The 16652-nt window shown below is 44.1% G+C and overlaps 1 protein-coding gene across 1 annotated transcript in view; it reads right to left on the bottom strand.

Annotated features, from left to right (window-relative positions):
• The window catches only part of LOC119374613 (ubiquitin carboxyl-terminal hydrolase 34), a 152743-nt gene that overhangs the window by 27086 nt on the left and 109005 nt on the right, over window positions 1-16652 (bottom strand). The window contains exons 55-68 of the mRNA XM_049411107.1: window positions 16198-16386; window positions 15020-15124; window positions 14873-14914; window positions 13973-14077; window positions 13217-13364; window positions 12515-12612; window positions 11194-11226; window positions 11001-11049; window positions 9324-9409; window positions 7172-7255; window positions 5653-5759; window positions 3993-4170; window positions 2180-2413; window positions 1096-1327 (exon numbers count right to left, since the gene is read on the bottom strand). Coding sequence (XP_049267064.1) covers window positions 1096-1327; window positions 2180-2413; window positions 3993-4170; window positions 5653-5759; window positions 7172-7255; window positions 9324-9409; window positions 11001-11049; window positions 11194-11226; window positions 12515-12612; window positions 13217-13364; window positions 13973-14077; window positions 14873-14914; window positions 15020-15124; window positions 16198-16386 — 1690 coding nt within the window. The remainder of the gene's footprint in view (window positions 1-1095; window positions 1328-2179; window positions 2414-3992; window positions 4171-5652; window positions 5760-7171; window positions 7256-9323; window positions 9410-11000; window positions 11050-11193; window positions 11227-12514; window positions 12613-13216; window positions 13365-13972; window positions 14078-14872; window positions 14915-15019; window positions 15125-16197; window positions 16387-16652) is intronic.

Genomic DNA, 16652 nt, shown 5'->3' with positions numbered 1-16652 from the left:
CACGCTGACCAGCTGACAGTGTACCATGAACCCCAACTGGACATGCCCTTGATGGGTTCACGTTGTACGGGGGGGAGACGTGTAAGGACTGTGTGGCGGAGGCGGCAACCGTAAGGCCGAGAGATGGCGCGACAGTCGGTGCCGTCATCATCATCATGAGGATGGACAGTGGCGACGGTGGGGAGAAGGGGCAGTAGGGAATAAAGTGTGTTATCGACGACACGTGTTGTGAGTGCCTCCTCCCTGACAATGGTTTAATTCATGCCGCACGGGATATCCCTGGTACAGTAAATGGTCAGTTTTGTTTCTCCATTCAATCCCCCTCCACTGTTGTGGTTAACCAGGCATCGCTCTGCTTTGAAAGGCGGGAACCATTGGCGAAAACCTCATGCAGCGGTGTCTTTGGTGCTTATGATGGTTTGGTACTTATGATGGTTCAACAAGCTAGTGCAACTGATGTGACAACATAAACTAGGTGCCACAAGCGACTCAACATTTTTGCAGAACAGCAGGAACAATGACCAAGTGACCCATGAGGTTTTGACATCGGAAATCAACACAGAGGCAATGAGATGTAGTGATGGACTGTGATCTGTTTTGGTTCACAATCAAAACAACCTAACCTAACCCAACACAGATATACACAAGCGTTCTTACACTCTGTCTCGATTAAAAAAAAAAAACAGTTCCATGCCATGAAAACTGTTGGTCAGAGGAGCTGTAAGCATGCAAGTGTATGTGAGGGTAGACTAAGACAGCTTAGTCTCATTTCGAGCATCATCATCATGATCATCATCATTTTGAGCATCATCCTCATCATCAACATAATTTCGGGCATCATCATCATTTCATTGGTTTCCTTATTCACTTCCGCTCTGGTCATGTGACCTGCGTGACACCGGACAGACAAGCAAACAGCACAAGCAAGACTTCGAACAGCTCCGCTGATAAAACGTAGCCGCTGGTAATCAAACCTCTGACCTAGCCATAGCTAGCAACCACAGGGGGCTTCCAGCAAAATACGAATAGACGCGATTCTACTGGGCACTTCCTATGATCGGCAACGGGCTTGCCACTCAAGATGTGCTGACTCACCGAGACAGAGAAGGCGCACTTGCGGAGGCACGTAGCTGTTGAGTAGTGTCAGCAGCCGCCGAAGTCCGTCACCCAATTGCGGCCACGACCGCAGGGTGGCCAGTGGCTCAGCTGCATTGGCTGAAGCACATGTGCGCAACAGCTCTAGCACCAGGGACAGCAAGTCTGCCAGGTCACCCGTCACGTGACATGCCGTTGCCTCGTGGTACATTACGTGCAGTGTGTGCAGGGCCTGTCGATTTTAGTAATCAAGAATCAGGACAACAACAGACAAAATAAAGTTTGAGAATAGATAAGATAAAAAGTAGCAGGCCAGAAGAAAATAAGTGAGAAGCAGAACAGTTGTAAGAATGGAAGTTTATCGAACATCAAACTCACTGCAAGAACTATCACTGCAAAATGTGCAGGCTATTAATGCATTGGTGGTAGCTGTAGGAGGTGTTGCTGTGAAATGCACTGGCCAATTATTGCACTTCTGGTAGCTGATCTATCATAGTAATATGTGCAGGCTAATGAATATGTTGAAGAGCTATCCCTGTCAAACGTGTAGCCAGAGCTATCTCAGCAAGATTAACAGTCAAACTAATCTTTTCAACAACAGCCGTAAGAGCTATCTGGGTTCGATCCCAGGATCAGGACGGATTTTTGGGCAGCTTAAAAGCTTTCTTTCTGAGAAATCCGTACGGATTTCCTTGCGGCTTTGTGCTACAAACAGGTGGTTGTCAATTTCCCTTTTGTAACCCTTTCGCCACCTTGCGGAATTCTGCAGAACTCATTTGCACCTTTATGTTTACTTTTGTGCCATGTCCACTTTTTCGATGGAAAAACGTTGAATTAGTCTAGTTTATTGGTTCACCGTAAATTGTTCTTCGCGTCTTGTCCGCGGACACGATCCACCAGTACCTACACTAAAACCTCGATATAACTAACATGGATGTAACGAAGTAAATGAAGAATAGTCTTGTCATAGATACAGTGTTACAAATAAACGTTTATAACAAATTTTTGGATATAACGAATTGTTACAATGAGGTTTGAGTGTAGTCGTACACAACTTCGATGTGAAAGAATGAGCAGCGCCAACCTGGAAGAGGACGGGCAGTCCTCCAGCCGCCAGGGCCAGCAAGCGATCCTGCGGAGTGGAGATGAGGATGCGCAGGGCAGCCACCAGGGTGGCCCAGCAGACGCGAGGGTCGAGGCTCAAGTAAAGCGCCAGGGTGGTGCGCTTGAACAACGCCACCTCGCGCTGCTCCTGCTCGCTTGCACTCCTCGGCAGAGCTACAAACAGCTCCATGAGCTTCAGCAACTCACCCACCGCCTGCGCGAGAGAGAGAAAGCAGTAAAGCAGTCGGGGATGCTCGAAACTTGTCCACACATCTTTGGGCGAGGGTTTCTGCCCGCAGCACACTGCAGTGAACTCTCTGGAGTGAACTTCAAGGGATCCAAGGAAATAGTTCAATTAAGAAGTTCAATAAACTAAATATTCACTAGACTATGGCACAGCACAGTGCACAGCATACAGAGAGTCGAAAGTCTGAAATGCCATTTATAGTGTTTATAGTGAAAGATCCTGTACATCAATATGTATGAAGTGTGCAACAGTTATCTCATTACGCCCATCTCGTTTCGAAAAAGTCTGCAATTTTCATTTCCCCAGTGCACTCAAAGCGCTGTCCAGAGCATGTTTTGTGCACTTCCTCTGGCACAGCTTGTTTCCGAGACACGAAGTCTTAAAACATTCCAAGGCATCCTACTGCCATGTCTAGAGTTACAGAATTTGGATCTGCCAATTCATCTTCCCAGTTTCCTCGCTAAATTTCATTGGACTGATTTTAAAAATGGCACACGCGTACTAATCAAGTTCGTCCAACTGAAATAGTTGCTATTCAGAAATTCGTTCTAAGTGAATAATTTTTCCATAAAATGCATAGAAAAATCACTGAAGATTTTTAAGAAGTTTGTTGTTATGAAATATTCATTAAACTGACGTTCGTGCAACGGAGATTACTCTACATTTATAGCAGACAAGCATTTATTTCAACAACGATACTGCCAACTTTCCGCAAGTGTCCTGAGAGTCCCAGATATGGAATTGACACGGTGGACAAGACCAACGGTGACTCGATCTGCCTGCCACTGCAAGATCTGAGCAACATGTGGTCATTTCTGTCCAGTCGAAATTTGATGACACAGCAAAGCACAGTGACCAATGGAGGCCTCTGAGACAGTGCAGTTCTGGTTTCTCAAATGGCAAGCGCGCTATTACTACTCTACTGTTAGCACCTCAACCAAAGCGTAGTATTACTAATGTAGTACAGAGCAAACAGAAAAAAATCTGGTGTACAAAAGAAATCAATGTGTTATTCAATCAATGTGAAACACTGCAGTGGAGGGATCTTGATAATTTTGACCACCTGGGGTTCTTCAAGGTGCACTAACATCACGCTAGCATTTTGCCTCCATCAAACCGCTGCAGCCAGGAATGAACCCATGTCTTTCGGGTCACTTTCGAACCACTGAGCCAACCCGTGTCTTTTGGCTCAGTAGTCAGCACCATAACCACTGAGCCACCGCATCAGCATTTTCTTTCAAATTCACTCTGACATCACCTTATCAGTTGGTGCTAGCTCCACAAGCGACAACCTGCTTTAGCTACGTTCCATCCATAATGATGTGCTATACAGCAGACTCTCAGTAAATGAAAATCTTTTCCAACGGAACTGCTCCTTAAATGGAAATGCCTCGACTTAAATGCCTCTATTATGATTGGTTCCGTACTTGAATTCTGCCCTCCTGTTCATCTTTCAGTAAACAGACCATCAGTTCAATGGAACACATTTTCCTGATCCCTTCAGGTTCCGCTTAACGAGAGCCTGCTGTACCTCCATGACACTTACCGCTGTGTACAGGGTGGTATATGGGGTGATGTTCTTGAAAGCCCACTGGACGTTCTGATGTGCAGCCAACTGCCGGGCAAAGGCCCGCGACTGCTGGCAACAGAGGCGCAACAGGCCATAATAGGCTGGCAGCATGCACCGGTTGAACACAACCACGTCCTGGTCATCGTGGTCAGCCCTGTTGGAACACCACCCAAGAAAGAATGACGCGATTGTCTTCTCAGGTCTTCATTAATTGAAAAAAAAATTGAATTAAAGGTGCAAAGGATGACACGAACAGACTGAGACACACGAAGTACTGGCTATCAAACAATATTTCGGCTGATCAAAAATACTAATCGATGAGCGCTCTATTTGTCTCAGCCTGTTTGTCCTATCCTTTGCCCTCTTATAAAATTTTCAAACGTGCACTAACTAGCCTAAACTAGCAGGTTATTACACTTCATTCATGTTGGCAGCCATGCATCAGCACTGCAGACAATGTGGACAAATTCAGAGCCCTTCCACAACTGTGAAGACGGAAGCCAGTGAAGCTGCGACTATGGTGGGTCTAGAATAGTTAATATTGCTATAGTGAATTTATGCAATATCATTAATGGTATTAGGCAAATAAAGAGACATACACCCAAAGATCCCGTTGTTTCTGAAGTACAAAAACGGCATGATGTTCGTTTCTTATGCAAGTGGTCTTGTCTTTGAGGCAAAATTTTCACGTCATTCTGCCATGTTGGCAAAACCACACACCTTTATGTTTACTTTCACGCCACATCTGTTTTTTCGACACAAAAACACTGCATTAGTCGAGCTAACCCTTTCCCTACCATAAAAGAAAGAAAATTGTACCAAATTTACCGAAAAACTTTCTTCGCTCAATTTCTAGAGCTTTTTCTTTTTTTTGCGAATAAAACTGTACCATTCTTCCAATTCAACGGGGCTCCTTTATTTCACTAATAGCGTAAAAAAATGATAACTGGAAGATGGCTTCACCGCATGGAAAAACAATGAAAGATGGCTGTAAAATAAAAGCTCAAATGCCCCAACATGGACAAGCGCGGAAATTTCGCGTCAAGAAACACAACTATGACAAGTGTAGTCGCCATTGGTTCCATGTGGGGCCAATTTTTGTTTATGACTAATGTAGCAGTCATTGGTCATTTTGGTACAAAATCAGATCACTATACTCGTCAACAGGGGGGAAAGGGTTAATGAGTTCGGCGAAAACTGTTTTTCTATGCATCTTTTGTCCATGGACACAATCCGTCAGAACCTAGCTACATACAGCTTCGCTATAAAAGTAGAGAAAGAAGGAGTGCTATCAATGGAAGCATCCATTACGTCTGTCATTCTATGTCACTAGCCTTTTTTAGCAAGACAAGACAGCTGTCACGAATGGCATTCAACTTTCCGTACTACTTAATACTGCAGTACAAGTGCCGCATGCCCCCCAATGAAATTGAACCCTCAGTCAGGCAGGTAGGCAGGCAGGGCCAGACTTGACAATGCTGAGGTTACGCGAATACTTTCCATGCACAGATGCAGAGGCATCTAATATCGTATCCACATCTGGAATAAAGCTCTACACAAGATACACCGTTCTTAACACGGTTCTCCCAGCTCAGTCTGCAAACACAAAAGACTGGCATGTGCTGCAAACACTTACAGGATGTAATTGAAGGCAATGTTCTTTGTGACATGAGGATTTTGAACAATGAGCTTGATGTTTTCGGGACAATCAACACAGGCCTGGTACCAGAAAAGCAGTAGTGTCTGAAAAAAAGTTAATAAAAAGAAGTTATCAGTAAGCTGAATGCTCTGCTATAAAGTCAATCAGAAAGTAAAAAATAACATTGCAATGAATATATATAAGCGGCTTCTGCGCTATAAGTGGTTACATTATTAAGTGGTGTGCACTGTATCAAATATACTGATTAACGAACATATTCTCATTAATGGATGGAACTACCGTAAAAGCTCGTTAATTCGACACCCGTTAATTCAACACCCGTTAATTCGGAAATTCGGATAATTCGGACGGCTCTATTGGTCCTCGCCAAAGTGCATGTTAATCTATGGGACCAAACCTTCGTTAATTCGTCAGAATTGGGCTCCGCACCGCTTAATTCGGACAAATGCTGACGGCTGCCGCTACACAAAAGTGTGTTACACAAAAGTGTGCTACACAAAACTGTGGCACAGTCTCTTCCCCTTGCAGAGTTCTCTTTTTTTTTTTTCCCGTTGTGACCGTGTTTACATGTGAGGCCCGAGCATGCGGCAGTGGCTGACGATGGCATCGACGAGGTGTCAGCCAAGTCCACCGACAATGACTGCCCGACCTTCGATGCTGTCCTTCCCACAGATATGACCCCTCAGGACTACATCGCGATTGATCATTGTGTCGCCACGAATGGTCTCCTGCCCGATCAAGAAATTATTAATGATGTCGCGACCTCATCGCACCTCATGGGAAGTCTCGGAGGCGCTTTTGACATTAGAGGACGTTTGCCTGAGAACTTCCGACAGTTTGCGTGCTGTTGGCCATTTGGAAGAGTTAAGAAAAACTGTAATGTCAGCCGGAATCTGCGCGAAAACGCAGACGACCATTGCAAAATATTTCAGGAAATAAAGGTATGCTTCTCCAACTTGATTTTAATGTTGTTTTTCCTGTTCATTCGTTAATTCGGCATTCGGTTAATTTGGACATTTTTTCCGGTCCCGTGAAATCCGAATTAACGAGCTTTTACAGTACTTCATAGCAAGGTTCGACTGTAGAGCTAATCTTTCTGGTTACTGTCTCTGCAAACACGGGTTACCAATTTTGTAGTTTCGAATACATACAGAAAGTATACCCAACAGCAAAAGATTACAGGACGTGGGTTCCACAGCAAATGGTATTTCTACTCTGTTAGAGAATGGCGCTCCTAATCTAGCGATTGGTGGCATTAACTACCATAGGATGAAACATATGACTGAAGACTATGTTCCAAGACAAAGCAGGAATATAGGGTTTACTAAAATCTTGTGTCCCGTAAACTTTTACTTTTGTGTGTACACAAAAGCACAAATTACAAAGGTTAGTAAGTACAGAAAATGGTTTCAGAAATTTCCCCAGTGAATAAGACTTCACATCCTCTGCTTTCCTTAATATTAAGGTCAAACGAAATGTCTTTAAATCTTCTCACCTGCTTATTATGATGAACAGGAATGGCTGGTTCTGACAGGCCGGGCTGGAATAGGCTCCAGAGGTCAATAAAAAACGGGCTGAACTGAAATCAAAAGCAGGAGACGTCAACCTCAAGGGCAACCTGTGGACACTCTACATTTACTCCCAGTACAGATGTTGTATCACGGCTGGCCATGTGACTAATGTGTCAGCTGATGAAATGCAGGCATGCCTCATTAAAATCACCATTAACTTGAACAACTTGTGCTACGGTTGAAGGAAAGAAGTGTTAATTTCAAGGGCTCGTTTTCTTTGTTATACACAATATTAATGAGAACTAACAGACAATAATGCCAAGGAAAGTATAGGGGATGTTTTTAGTAATAAATGTAAGGTAATTGTGAAGAAAGAAAAGTGGACGAAAAGATAGCGTGCCGCGGGCAGGGACCGAACCTGCGACCTTCGAATAACGCGTCCGATGCTCTACCAACTGAGCTACCGCGGCGGCCATCCCCCCGTCCACTTTATAGGGTATATGTGTACATTTAAACGTGGGAGCGTCAGTCAGCGCCGCCAGTAGCCATGACGGCGAGTGTGGAACACTCTTTTTCTGCCTTTCTGGCCTCACGTAGCACGTGATCTTTTTTACGAGCTGGCAGCTGACCAATAATCCCTCGCATACCACCTGAAGGCATCAAGTCTGCCAGAACGAGACCCTCGCTATGAATGAAGGAAAGAAGTGTTAATTTCAAGGGCTCGTTTTCTTTGTTATACACAATATTAATGAGAACTAACAGACAATAATGCCAAGGAAAGTATAGGGGATGTTTTTAGTAATAAATGTAAGGTAATTGTGAAGAAAGAAAAGTGGACGAAAAGATAGCGTGCCGCGGGCAGGGACCGAACCTGCGACCTTCGAATAACGCGTCCGAAATATGCTACGGTGAAACATATGAAAGGAATGTCATTTTTCTGCTGTGCATCTCATTAATAATATAATAATATCCGAGGTTTTATGAGCCAAAACCAAAATATGATTACAAGGAATGTCGAAGTGGAGCGCTCCAGAAATTTCAACCATCTGGTGTCCTTTAAGGGGAGACCCTGCTTCTAAAACATGTTTCTTGTTTTTGAGCGTATCATTATGAAACTTTCACAGCTTATGTATTTTTATGTGCTGATTTCAAACATGCAATTATTGTTCTAATACAATATGTAGTTTTGAAACTATTAAATGGTTTTTGTATTGTTAGGAGCAGGCTTTATTTCTAAACTGTGAGAGTTATCAAGCAAATCAGCCTATCACAATAACCTGGAATCAATGCTGTATGCAATAAGACAAGAATGGATGTTCTAGGCCCATTTGAACAAAAGTTATGGTATGTTGAACATTCCCAGCTTGGTCCCAGTTTGACCGAGCTCGAAATCGCTGACTTGCCGAGTGTTCAACGTACTATAACTTTTGTTCAATTGGGCCTAGAACATCCATTCTTGTTTTATTGCAAACAGTATTCATTCCAGCTTATTGTGATATGCTGATTTGCTTTATAACTCTTACAATTTATAAATAGATCTTGCTCCCAACAGTATACATGAAATATTTGATATTTTGAAAACAGCATAGTGTACTAGAAAAATGATTGCATATTTGAAATCAGGACATAAAAATACATAAGCTGCGAAAGTTTCATAAAAATGTACTCAAAAACAAAGAAATATATCTCCGAAGCAGGGTCCCCCCTTAATGTGCACTGACGTTGCACAGTACACGGGTCTCTAGCTTTTCGCCTCCATTGAAACGCAACTGATGCACCTGGTATCGAACCAGCGACTTTTGGGTCAGCAGCTGAGCACCGTAACCACTGTAACACCGAGGCGGACATGCACCTCGTTAATTTAATGATTCATTAAAGGAACGCCAAAGTCAAAGGGTAAATCGAACTAATCTGATATATTACTCTTTGAAAACTCCATTGTAAGCCATTTCACCATCACAAGTGCATTATTATATGATAAAATGAAGCAAAAAGTCTCGTTTTTTTTAATTTTGCATTGTAATCTTGGCACCTGAATGTCATTGTGACGTCACAAATTTCCCATTTTAGTACCTTGCATTCTGGCCACATTGGCTCAATAAGATATCCTGAAACTTCCAAATATCAAACACTTACCATTAATTTCTCTTGCTTTCCTACTAAACAATAGGTGAGGACCGCAAAGTAGTACATCAACTTGGCAGTGCCATGAACGGCAGGATCTGAAATCAAGTCACAAGTCAAAGTGGGAACGTATCAGAGACAAAAGCAATTTTTTAGGGCCCAATAAGCACAGTAATACAGTCGATCCCGGATATATCGAACTCGAAGGGGACCGCGAAATAGTTCGATATATCGATAATTCGAAATACGAAATATGCGTATGTAAGGCTTTAATTAAAGCACTGCAGGCCACGACACAGTTTTCTGAAATCGTAAAAAGCGCGAACATGACGATTCGCTAACATATGCTAAAGAACAAGGCGAGAACTTCTTTTGCAAGTTAGCGCACTTTATTTCACATGAAAAAAGTCCGCCAACTTGTCTTGCTTCTTGCGCACCGTGAATTCATCAAGTCATCGTCAATATTATTGAAGCTTTCCAAATAAGCAAATTCAGCACCTTCCGCCACAACTGCGGTGATCGACGCTGAACACTGATGCGAGCTCTGTAGCGCGATAAAGGGTTTAGCGGTGGCAATGGCGGCTGGCATCTTCAAACCGCACAGGTCCATTTCCGCAGCACCGGCAACGTCAGCTATGATCTCGGCATCGATGCAGTAAGAAACAACTACGTCGTTATCTGCACCGATGAAATCACTCGCTGTGCTCCCGTCCGATACGGCGCCCGGAAACGCTAAGTCGCAAAATTCACTGACGCACCGTACGCTGTAGTCGGCGGTCATGACGCACCCGAAATCGTCACCTGGCACCAAGGGTCGTAAGGAAACAGTGCGCGACGGTGCTTTACTTGACGTCGTTCCAAGCACCGGTCATCATTTTTATCGCTACGAGCGGGACAATGCTTAGTTCGACTCCCGAATGACGATTTATCAAGAACAAAGTGCGAAGTACACATTTCCGCAAGAGACAACGCTGCACGAAGAAACATTTCTCCACCGTCGACATGTTGGCGATACCGATGGCACTTGTGGCTTTGCAGACGGCAGCCGCTACTTTGGCGAGAAATGCGAAAAAAAGCGTAGCCTCTGAGACGCGCATTTTAAAACCGAAAACACTAAAAATATGTCACGAGGTTGCAGATCTCGAAGGCCACGCTTTGCGGGCCCGCATGCCATCGTGCGCGAAAAGACAAGGAAGGGAATGCAAGCGTTACAAGGCTGCCAAGTCACTTCGAATTCTCATTTTGGTGCCCTCGGCAATCAGCCTCTTTGAAAAACACTAGCCCATGCGTTAAAACCTGCGAACCGCGCGTCAAATATACCGGTGAACTGATAAGCGCTGCGCACCGAACTAGAGCAACGCAATTTCGTCACCTGCGCGCGACGAGGCACTGGAACTTATAAGAATGCGGCCGAAAAATGATGAATATTTGTTAGGAACAATGCACTTTCTGGGCTTCGGCGTGGGGCAGCGTTCGATATAGCGAATGTTTCGCTGTGCGGGAGTTCGATATACGTGCACACCAGCCCCATACTTTTGCATGAGAAATTCAAGGGGATTTCTCAACTGTTCGATATAGCCAATAATTCGATATATCCGAGTTCGATATATCCGGGATCGACTGTATTAACAATGTTACAATATGCAACTAAGGATAACAAAAAAAAAGTTTCCAGGTCACATAACTTACCAACATACACTTTTGCTTTTTTGAGCAATCGCAATAGGAACTGGTAAACCTGTAGGGTAATAAAAATAAAATTATAAAAGGCTGGTCAGAACACCAAAAAGTACTTTGGAACAGTTTCACAAACTTCTTTTAATCTTTGGCGGCTTCTAAGCCTACATCATGAACAATTATCAGAAATATCAGCCAAACTTACTTGATGCATCACAGCGAGAGCTTCTGGGCTCATCTGAAACATAGATGGCAACAGTTGGGATCAGTTGAACGGAACTTCTTAACATTAACAACACTAGATTTCCTTTTCACAAAAACTTCATCTTGCCGAAAATCCGCACTAACTACAGTACACAGACCGCTCATTTCAGTGCATTTTTCATATGGAATTCACTGCCATCTGTCTTATTATCAACGGCTCTAAGCTCATTTGTCAAAGAATTAAAAAAATTAATTATCAATCAATATAACATTATGTAGCATTTCTTTTACATGGCCCCTAAAGCATGCTTTCGCATTTTTTGATATATAGTCTAATGTGCAAACCTTCTTTTTTTACTGTTGTTAAATATATCACGTGTTTTCATGTTTTTTGTGTTATGTCTCTGAAATGTGCATGATCATTTACCTTCAAATGCAAATTGCAATTTTTCTTCCTTCCTGTCGATGCTACAAGTCTAATTTTTTTTTTTTAATGTTTACCACGTACAGGAGGTCCCAACTCAGTCTCTGACTCCGGGACCTCCTTCGGTATACTGAGATGTAACAACCTGATTTTGTTGTAATAATAAAATTTGATTCTGATTCTGAACAAGAATTAAAAAATTACCGTATCTTTAGAAGCCGTTTTAACTTATGATACTCAACAGGGAGCCTGACAACACAAGGACCACATTGTAAACAGCCTCATACGCCAGAAGTGAGCCATATGAACGTGCTAAATGACATAGTCGTTGACCCCAGTTGGGGTTGGCCAGTCAGTTGACACCAATTTCTGCGGCAAGTGCCACCGTCGACGACCAACACTGAACACTGAATGGGAGGCATCCATCTGCTGCGTGGTCACATCAGAGTGCTTCATTTGTCCATTTAAATGCCACTGCTCATGAAAAGTTGTTACCACCTAGCTCAACTTCAACAGACTAACACTCAGTTCTTAATTAGTGCTAGTAATCAGTGACAGTCAAGGCTAGTTTGACTGTCAATGCCCAGCCATGCAGATTGAAGAGGAGTGGGCCAACTGTAATGTGGCCAAAAAGATTGTTTTCGTTTCTGACGAGTTGCCGCTCAGAAGGAACCTTTATCAACCTGTCCATTCCTCATCCTAACCAGCTGGTCAAAATCAGCTGGTAATTGCTGAAGTGATAGCTTCCATCAAGAACGGAATCATGCATGGTGAATAAACAGTGGAGGCCGACTTTTGTATAGGTACATGAGATGATAACCTTGTTGTGAATCATAATCAAACACGTTGCAACATAACGCATATATGTGTCAAAGCACAGACTCACTAAGGTACATACAGGTAGCTCTTTGTGTGGAGCCAACCCGTTCCTCCCCGAACGGAAGGCCTGCCGGAATTGGGAGCTTGGCACTAGGGAAACCAGCAACAAGGCTGCCACTGCAAAAGTAAGTGAGGCATGCCAATTAGCTACGTATTTTCCTTTATGTACACATAGCTTCAATAGGAGCTACTGACTTTATAGATGCCAACTTAGAAAACTTGTCAAAAGGATATGTACATGTCAACACTGAAGTACATGCTGATGTACACAACAACAAAGCCAAGCATTTACTTTACATGCTGAAAACCTTCAGCTGACCAACAGTTGTCCAAAACAAGTACACCATAGGTCGTCATTGTGCTAGCTTCTTTTCCAAAAAAAAAACAGGTTTTGCTCAGTTTCTACTCAGTCTGAGGACAGACCACTACACACATTCAACTGTTACCGAGACGAGATACGATTGCCTGTTTTTATACTGTTAAGCTTAACAAAAGATGCCACAGCTAGTGCAAAATTGCGTCAATTTTTATCTACCATACAGAGTCACAGTGTGCAGCGTCGACAATGTGAACGCTCTACAGTCAAACCGGGACATATCAAATCAATCGCGATATAACACCCCCCTAGGAAATCCGTACAAGAGTACAGCATTGCATTATGCGAATATCGAACTCGCGTTCACCTACACATTCAAAAACATCGAACGCCGCTCATACGTACCATTGCGCACCCTCTGCAGGGCATGGGCGATGAGGAACTTTTCCACCCAGACGTCCATGCTCTGAAGGACCCACGAGTGTGCCAGCTTGTTCCGAGGCACTTGCATTGTCAACCACTCGAGGCACTGCAGGGGGCAGTACTCGGATGCCTGGGGAGGAGGAGTGACCAAGAGCTCAGTCTAGCAACTACGCAGGCACACGATGACTGTACAAGCAGATGCCCTGACTGACTTGACCAATCAGCGTCAAAAGTCTGCCTTATCACAATGTACCGATGAATAATGCGAAGTAATGAAGTGTGACCAGCCATGGGTACATGGGCAGCAAAAATAGCAGCATTACACTGAAGATGCTTGCATTGTGAATGAGAGCACACTCAAAGTCGCAAATGGCTGCATTTAGCAGAAAAGTGATTGTTTTGGATAAGTCGCTCACTATGTGATTTTGTAGTCACAACTGCCAAATCTAGCAGTGAACCAAAAACAGTTACTTTTCAACCCATTGTGATTTGTGACCAGTCGCTTTGCAATTTGGTTGAGCTAAAGTATTTTGCGAAAAACTTGCTCGCACGACCTCCAAGACTCGCTGGTGTTTAGGCTTGTGCGAATATCCCTGCTTTGGTTTGAAGCGAAGTCAAAGCAAAGGGTGACTAGTACCAAATATTTTAATGTGAATTCAAATAGCAACAGAATTTAAATAGGAATGGGGTGGTTCACCAATAAGTCGCTTTGGCCAAGAAGCTGACAGGCACGCTTACCTCCCAGACACGTTGTAGGACAAGCGAAGTGAAGGGTGGCATTCCTGGCGGCCCTCCAGCAAATTCCACCAGCATTGACAGCAGCTTGAAGAAAGGACCACTTGCCTGTAGTAAGGCACGTCAGGACAAAGTGTTACAATACGTCATGACAGACATCCCAACTAGCATCACAACCCCGGCAACATTGGCGATGACGTAATGCGAGGGGCTTTACATTTAACAGTAATACCTATTCACAACAAAAAGTGACAAAAAAAGGTGACATAATAAAAACCACCAAAATATTCACAGCTGTCATGCTTTCCCATTAACATTGTTTAACTCCTGACTTGATATTAACCAATATGTTTATGACATTCGCCCATTACATTTCCTGGCACTAAGTCATCTGTCACATTGCTCATTGAAGAACGTAATGTCACGTTGCAGCGACATAAAATAGAGCAGCCCAAGCTTGAGTAAAAGATCGACCTCTTCATGGGGCAAACTAGGGCCCAGCTAAGTGCAAGTAACGCAAAGCACAATGTGGCAGTGAGCACAGTCACAGAATATTGATCGACGAATGAAACGTGTCAGCTATTTATACGTACATTATACGCTTTAATGTAATCTGCGGTTTTTAGATACATTCTAGAATGTACGTCCTGCTCACATCACTCAAGCAACCCACTTATACACATCAAAATAGCCAATAACGCTCCAGAATGATTCGATATGTAAGGGCACGTCTTACAGCGCGTGATAACACTACAATTATTTAGCTGGTGGGAACGCTCGTCAGGAAAAAGCAAGCAGGCATGACAGCACTAAAGAAGCCATACCGTATTCAGGCAAATTAACACAAAACTTGCGAAAGACAGTGACCATAACGACTCGCACAAAAGACACTCAATCACCTACCTCCGGCTGCTTGGTGACCGCGGAGAAGATCATGTTGACAATCTGGTCCAATGAGAAAAAGACAAGCAAACAGAATGAACTTGTAGGCAGAGGTCAAGCGCAAGAACTATACAAAATGAGGAACACTCAGAGAAACAAAGGTCTCACATGAGGAGCAAGGGACTCGTTCCACCGACAGAGACTCAGGATCAAGTTGCAAGTCTGGCGGAGACAGATGTTGTCCCGTATTTGGTGGTAGAGAAATGGAAAGCCCTGCAGGGGTCACGACGTGTTTTGAGTCCAACGTGCACAAATGAGAGAAAATAAGGGGGAGGGTGGGCCATAGGATCACCACGCACAAACCACTGCACTTGGGAAGGGGGGGAGGGGCGCATAGGATCTCCATGCACAAACCACTGCACTCAGGGGTATTGCTTGTACTGTCCATGAATTCATTGTCCCGAGCGCCATGTTGTCACAGATGTCAGGGGGCACGCGTTCAGGAGTTGGAAAGGAGCAACGCAAGGCTCTGGTTTATTTGTTTCACAGGCCTCGATCAAACAACGAATAAAATTCGGCAAGTGAGCCACATGTCTCTTTCCACCTCCTAAATGCATACCCCCGAGATCTATGACAACGTGGTGCACAGGACAACAAATACACGAAAAATGTTGTGACAGATCTCGGGGGGCGTGCATTTAGGAGGTGGAAAGGAGCGATGCAGGGCTCTGGTTCATTTGTTTCACTGGCCTTGGTCAAATGATGGATAAAATTCGACAAGTGAGTCACACGTCTTTTTTCGTCTCCTAAACGTACGACCTCGAGATCTGTGACAACATAGTGCTCGGGACAATGAATTCATGAACAGTCAATGTTGTAACAGATCTCGGGGGGCATGCATTTAGGAGATGGAAAGGAGCAACGCAGGGCTCTGGTTCATTTGTTTCACAGGCCTCGATCAAACAACGGATAAAATTTGGAAAGTGAGCTTTTTCCCATGCCTCACCAAACTCAAAGGTGCCCCAAGTCCCCTTTCAGGCTTGGTGTGAAAACACATTCAGTGGATAGAAGACAAAACTACAGACATCAGAGCCAAATTTTGTAGTCGTGCATGGTGCATGGAGTTGACAAGCGCAGTGCGAAGTTGAAACGCCCGCTTTTCAAAACGCAGCACGGGCCAGCTGATGATGGCTGACACCAGCTAGCCGTCTTCCATAGAAAGCTGCCGCCGGTGCCACGAATGATGCCACCAACAAGCCCTCGGCACTACTCTTGTTGATTAGTAGCAACTATCTCTGTCAAAATGCTTACTAAAGAGAGCGCAATCATGCAAATGTGCTCAGTACCTTCCCCCCCGTGAGGGCGTTGTAGTCCGACTGGGAGAGCTGTAACCGATGGTCCTCAGCGCGTGACTTCTCCACCAGCAGAAGCACCAGGCTGACCATCTTGTCCAGCGAGGCTGGTCGGCACTTGGACACGGGCGCACCTCCTTCCTCTTCCTCCTCCTCGTCCTCTTCCTCGGACACCATCTCGACCTAGGTAACAGCGACAGCGCGCACGTCTCAGGTGTGCATCGATAAAGAAGAGCTACAAACATGCACAAAAATAAGAAACTGTTTAAGACTAAATATCCGTGGAGCCCTTTCTGTCTGGTTTGGATTTCTACAAACAGGCGCAAATGTTACAACTATGGCGGCAACGCTTCCTTTAGCCAGTGCAGGGTTCCAATATTTGTGGCAAATTGAGGCGGCTGCAGACACAAATCTGGCATGTAGCTTCTCGTAAATTTACGCGATATATT

Source organism: Rhipicephalus sanguineus, chromosome 11, assembly GCF_013339695.2.
Source record: "Rhipicephalus sanguineus isolate Rsan-2018 chromosome 11, BIME_Rsan_1.4, whole genome shotgun sequence".
NCBI classification, from domain to species: domain Eukaryota; kingdom Metazoa; phylum Arthropoda; class Arachnida; order Ixodida; family Ixodidae; genus Rhipicephalus; species Rhipicephalus sanguineus.
This window is presented reverse-complemented; position numbering and strand designations above follow the sequence as displayed.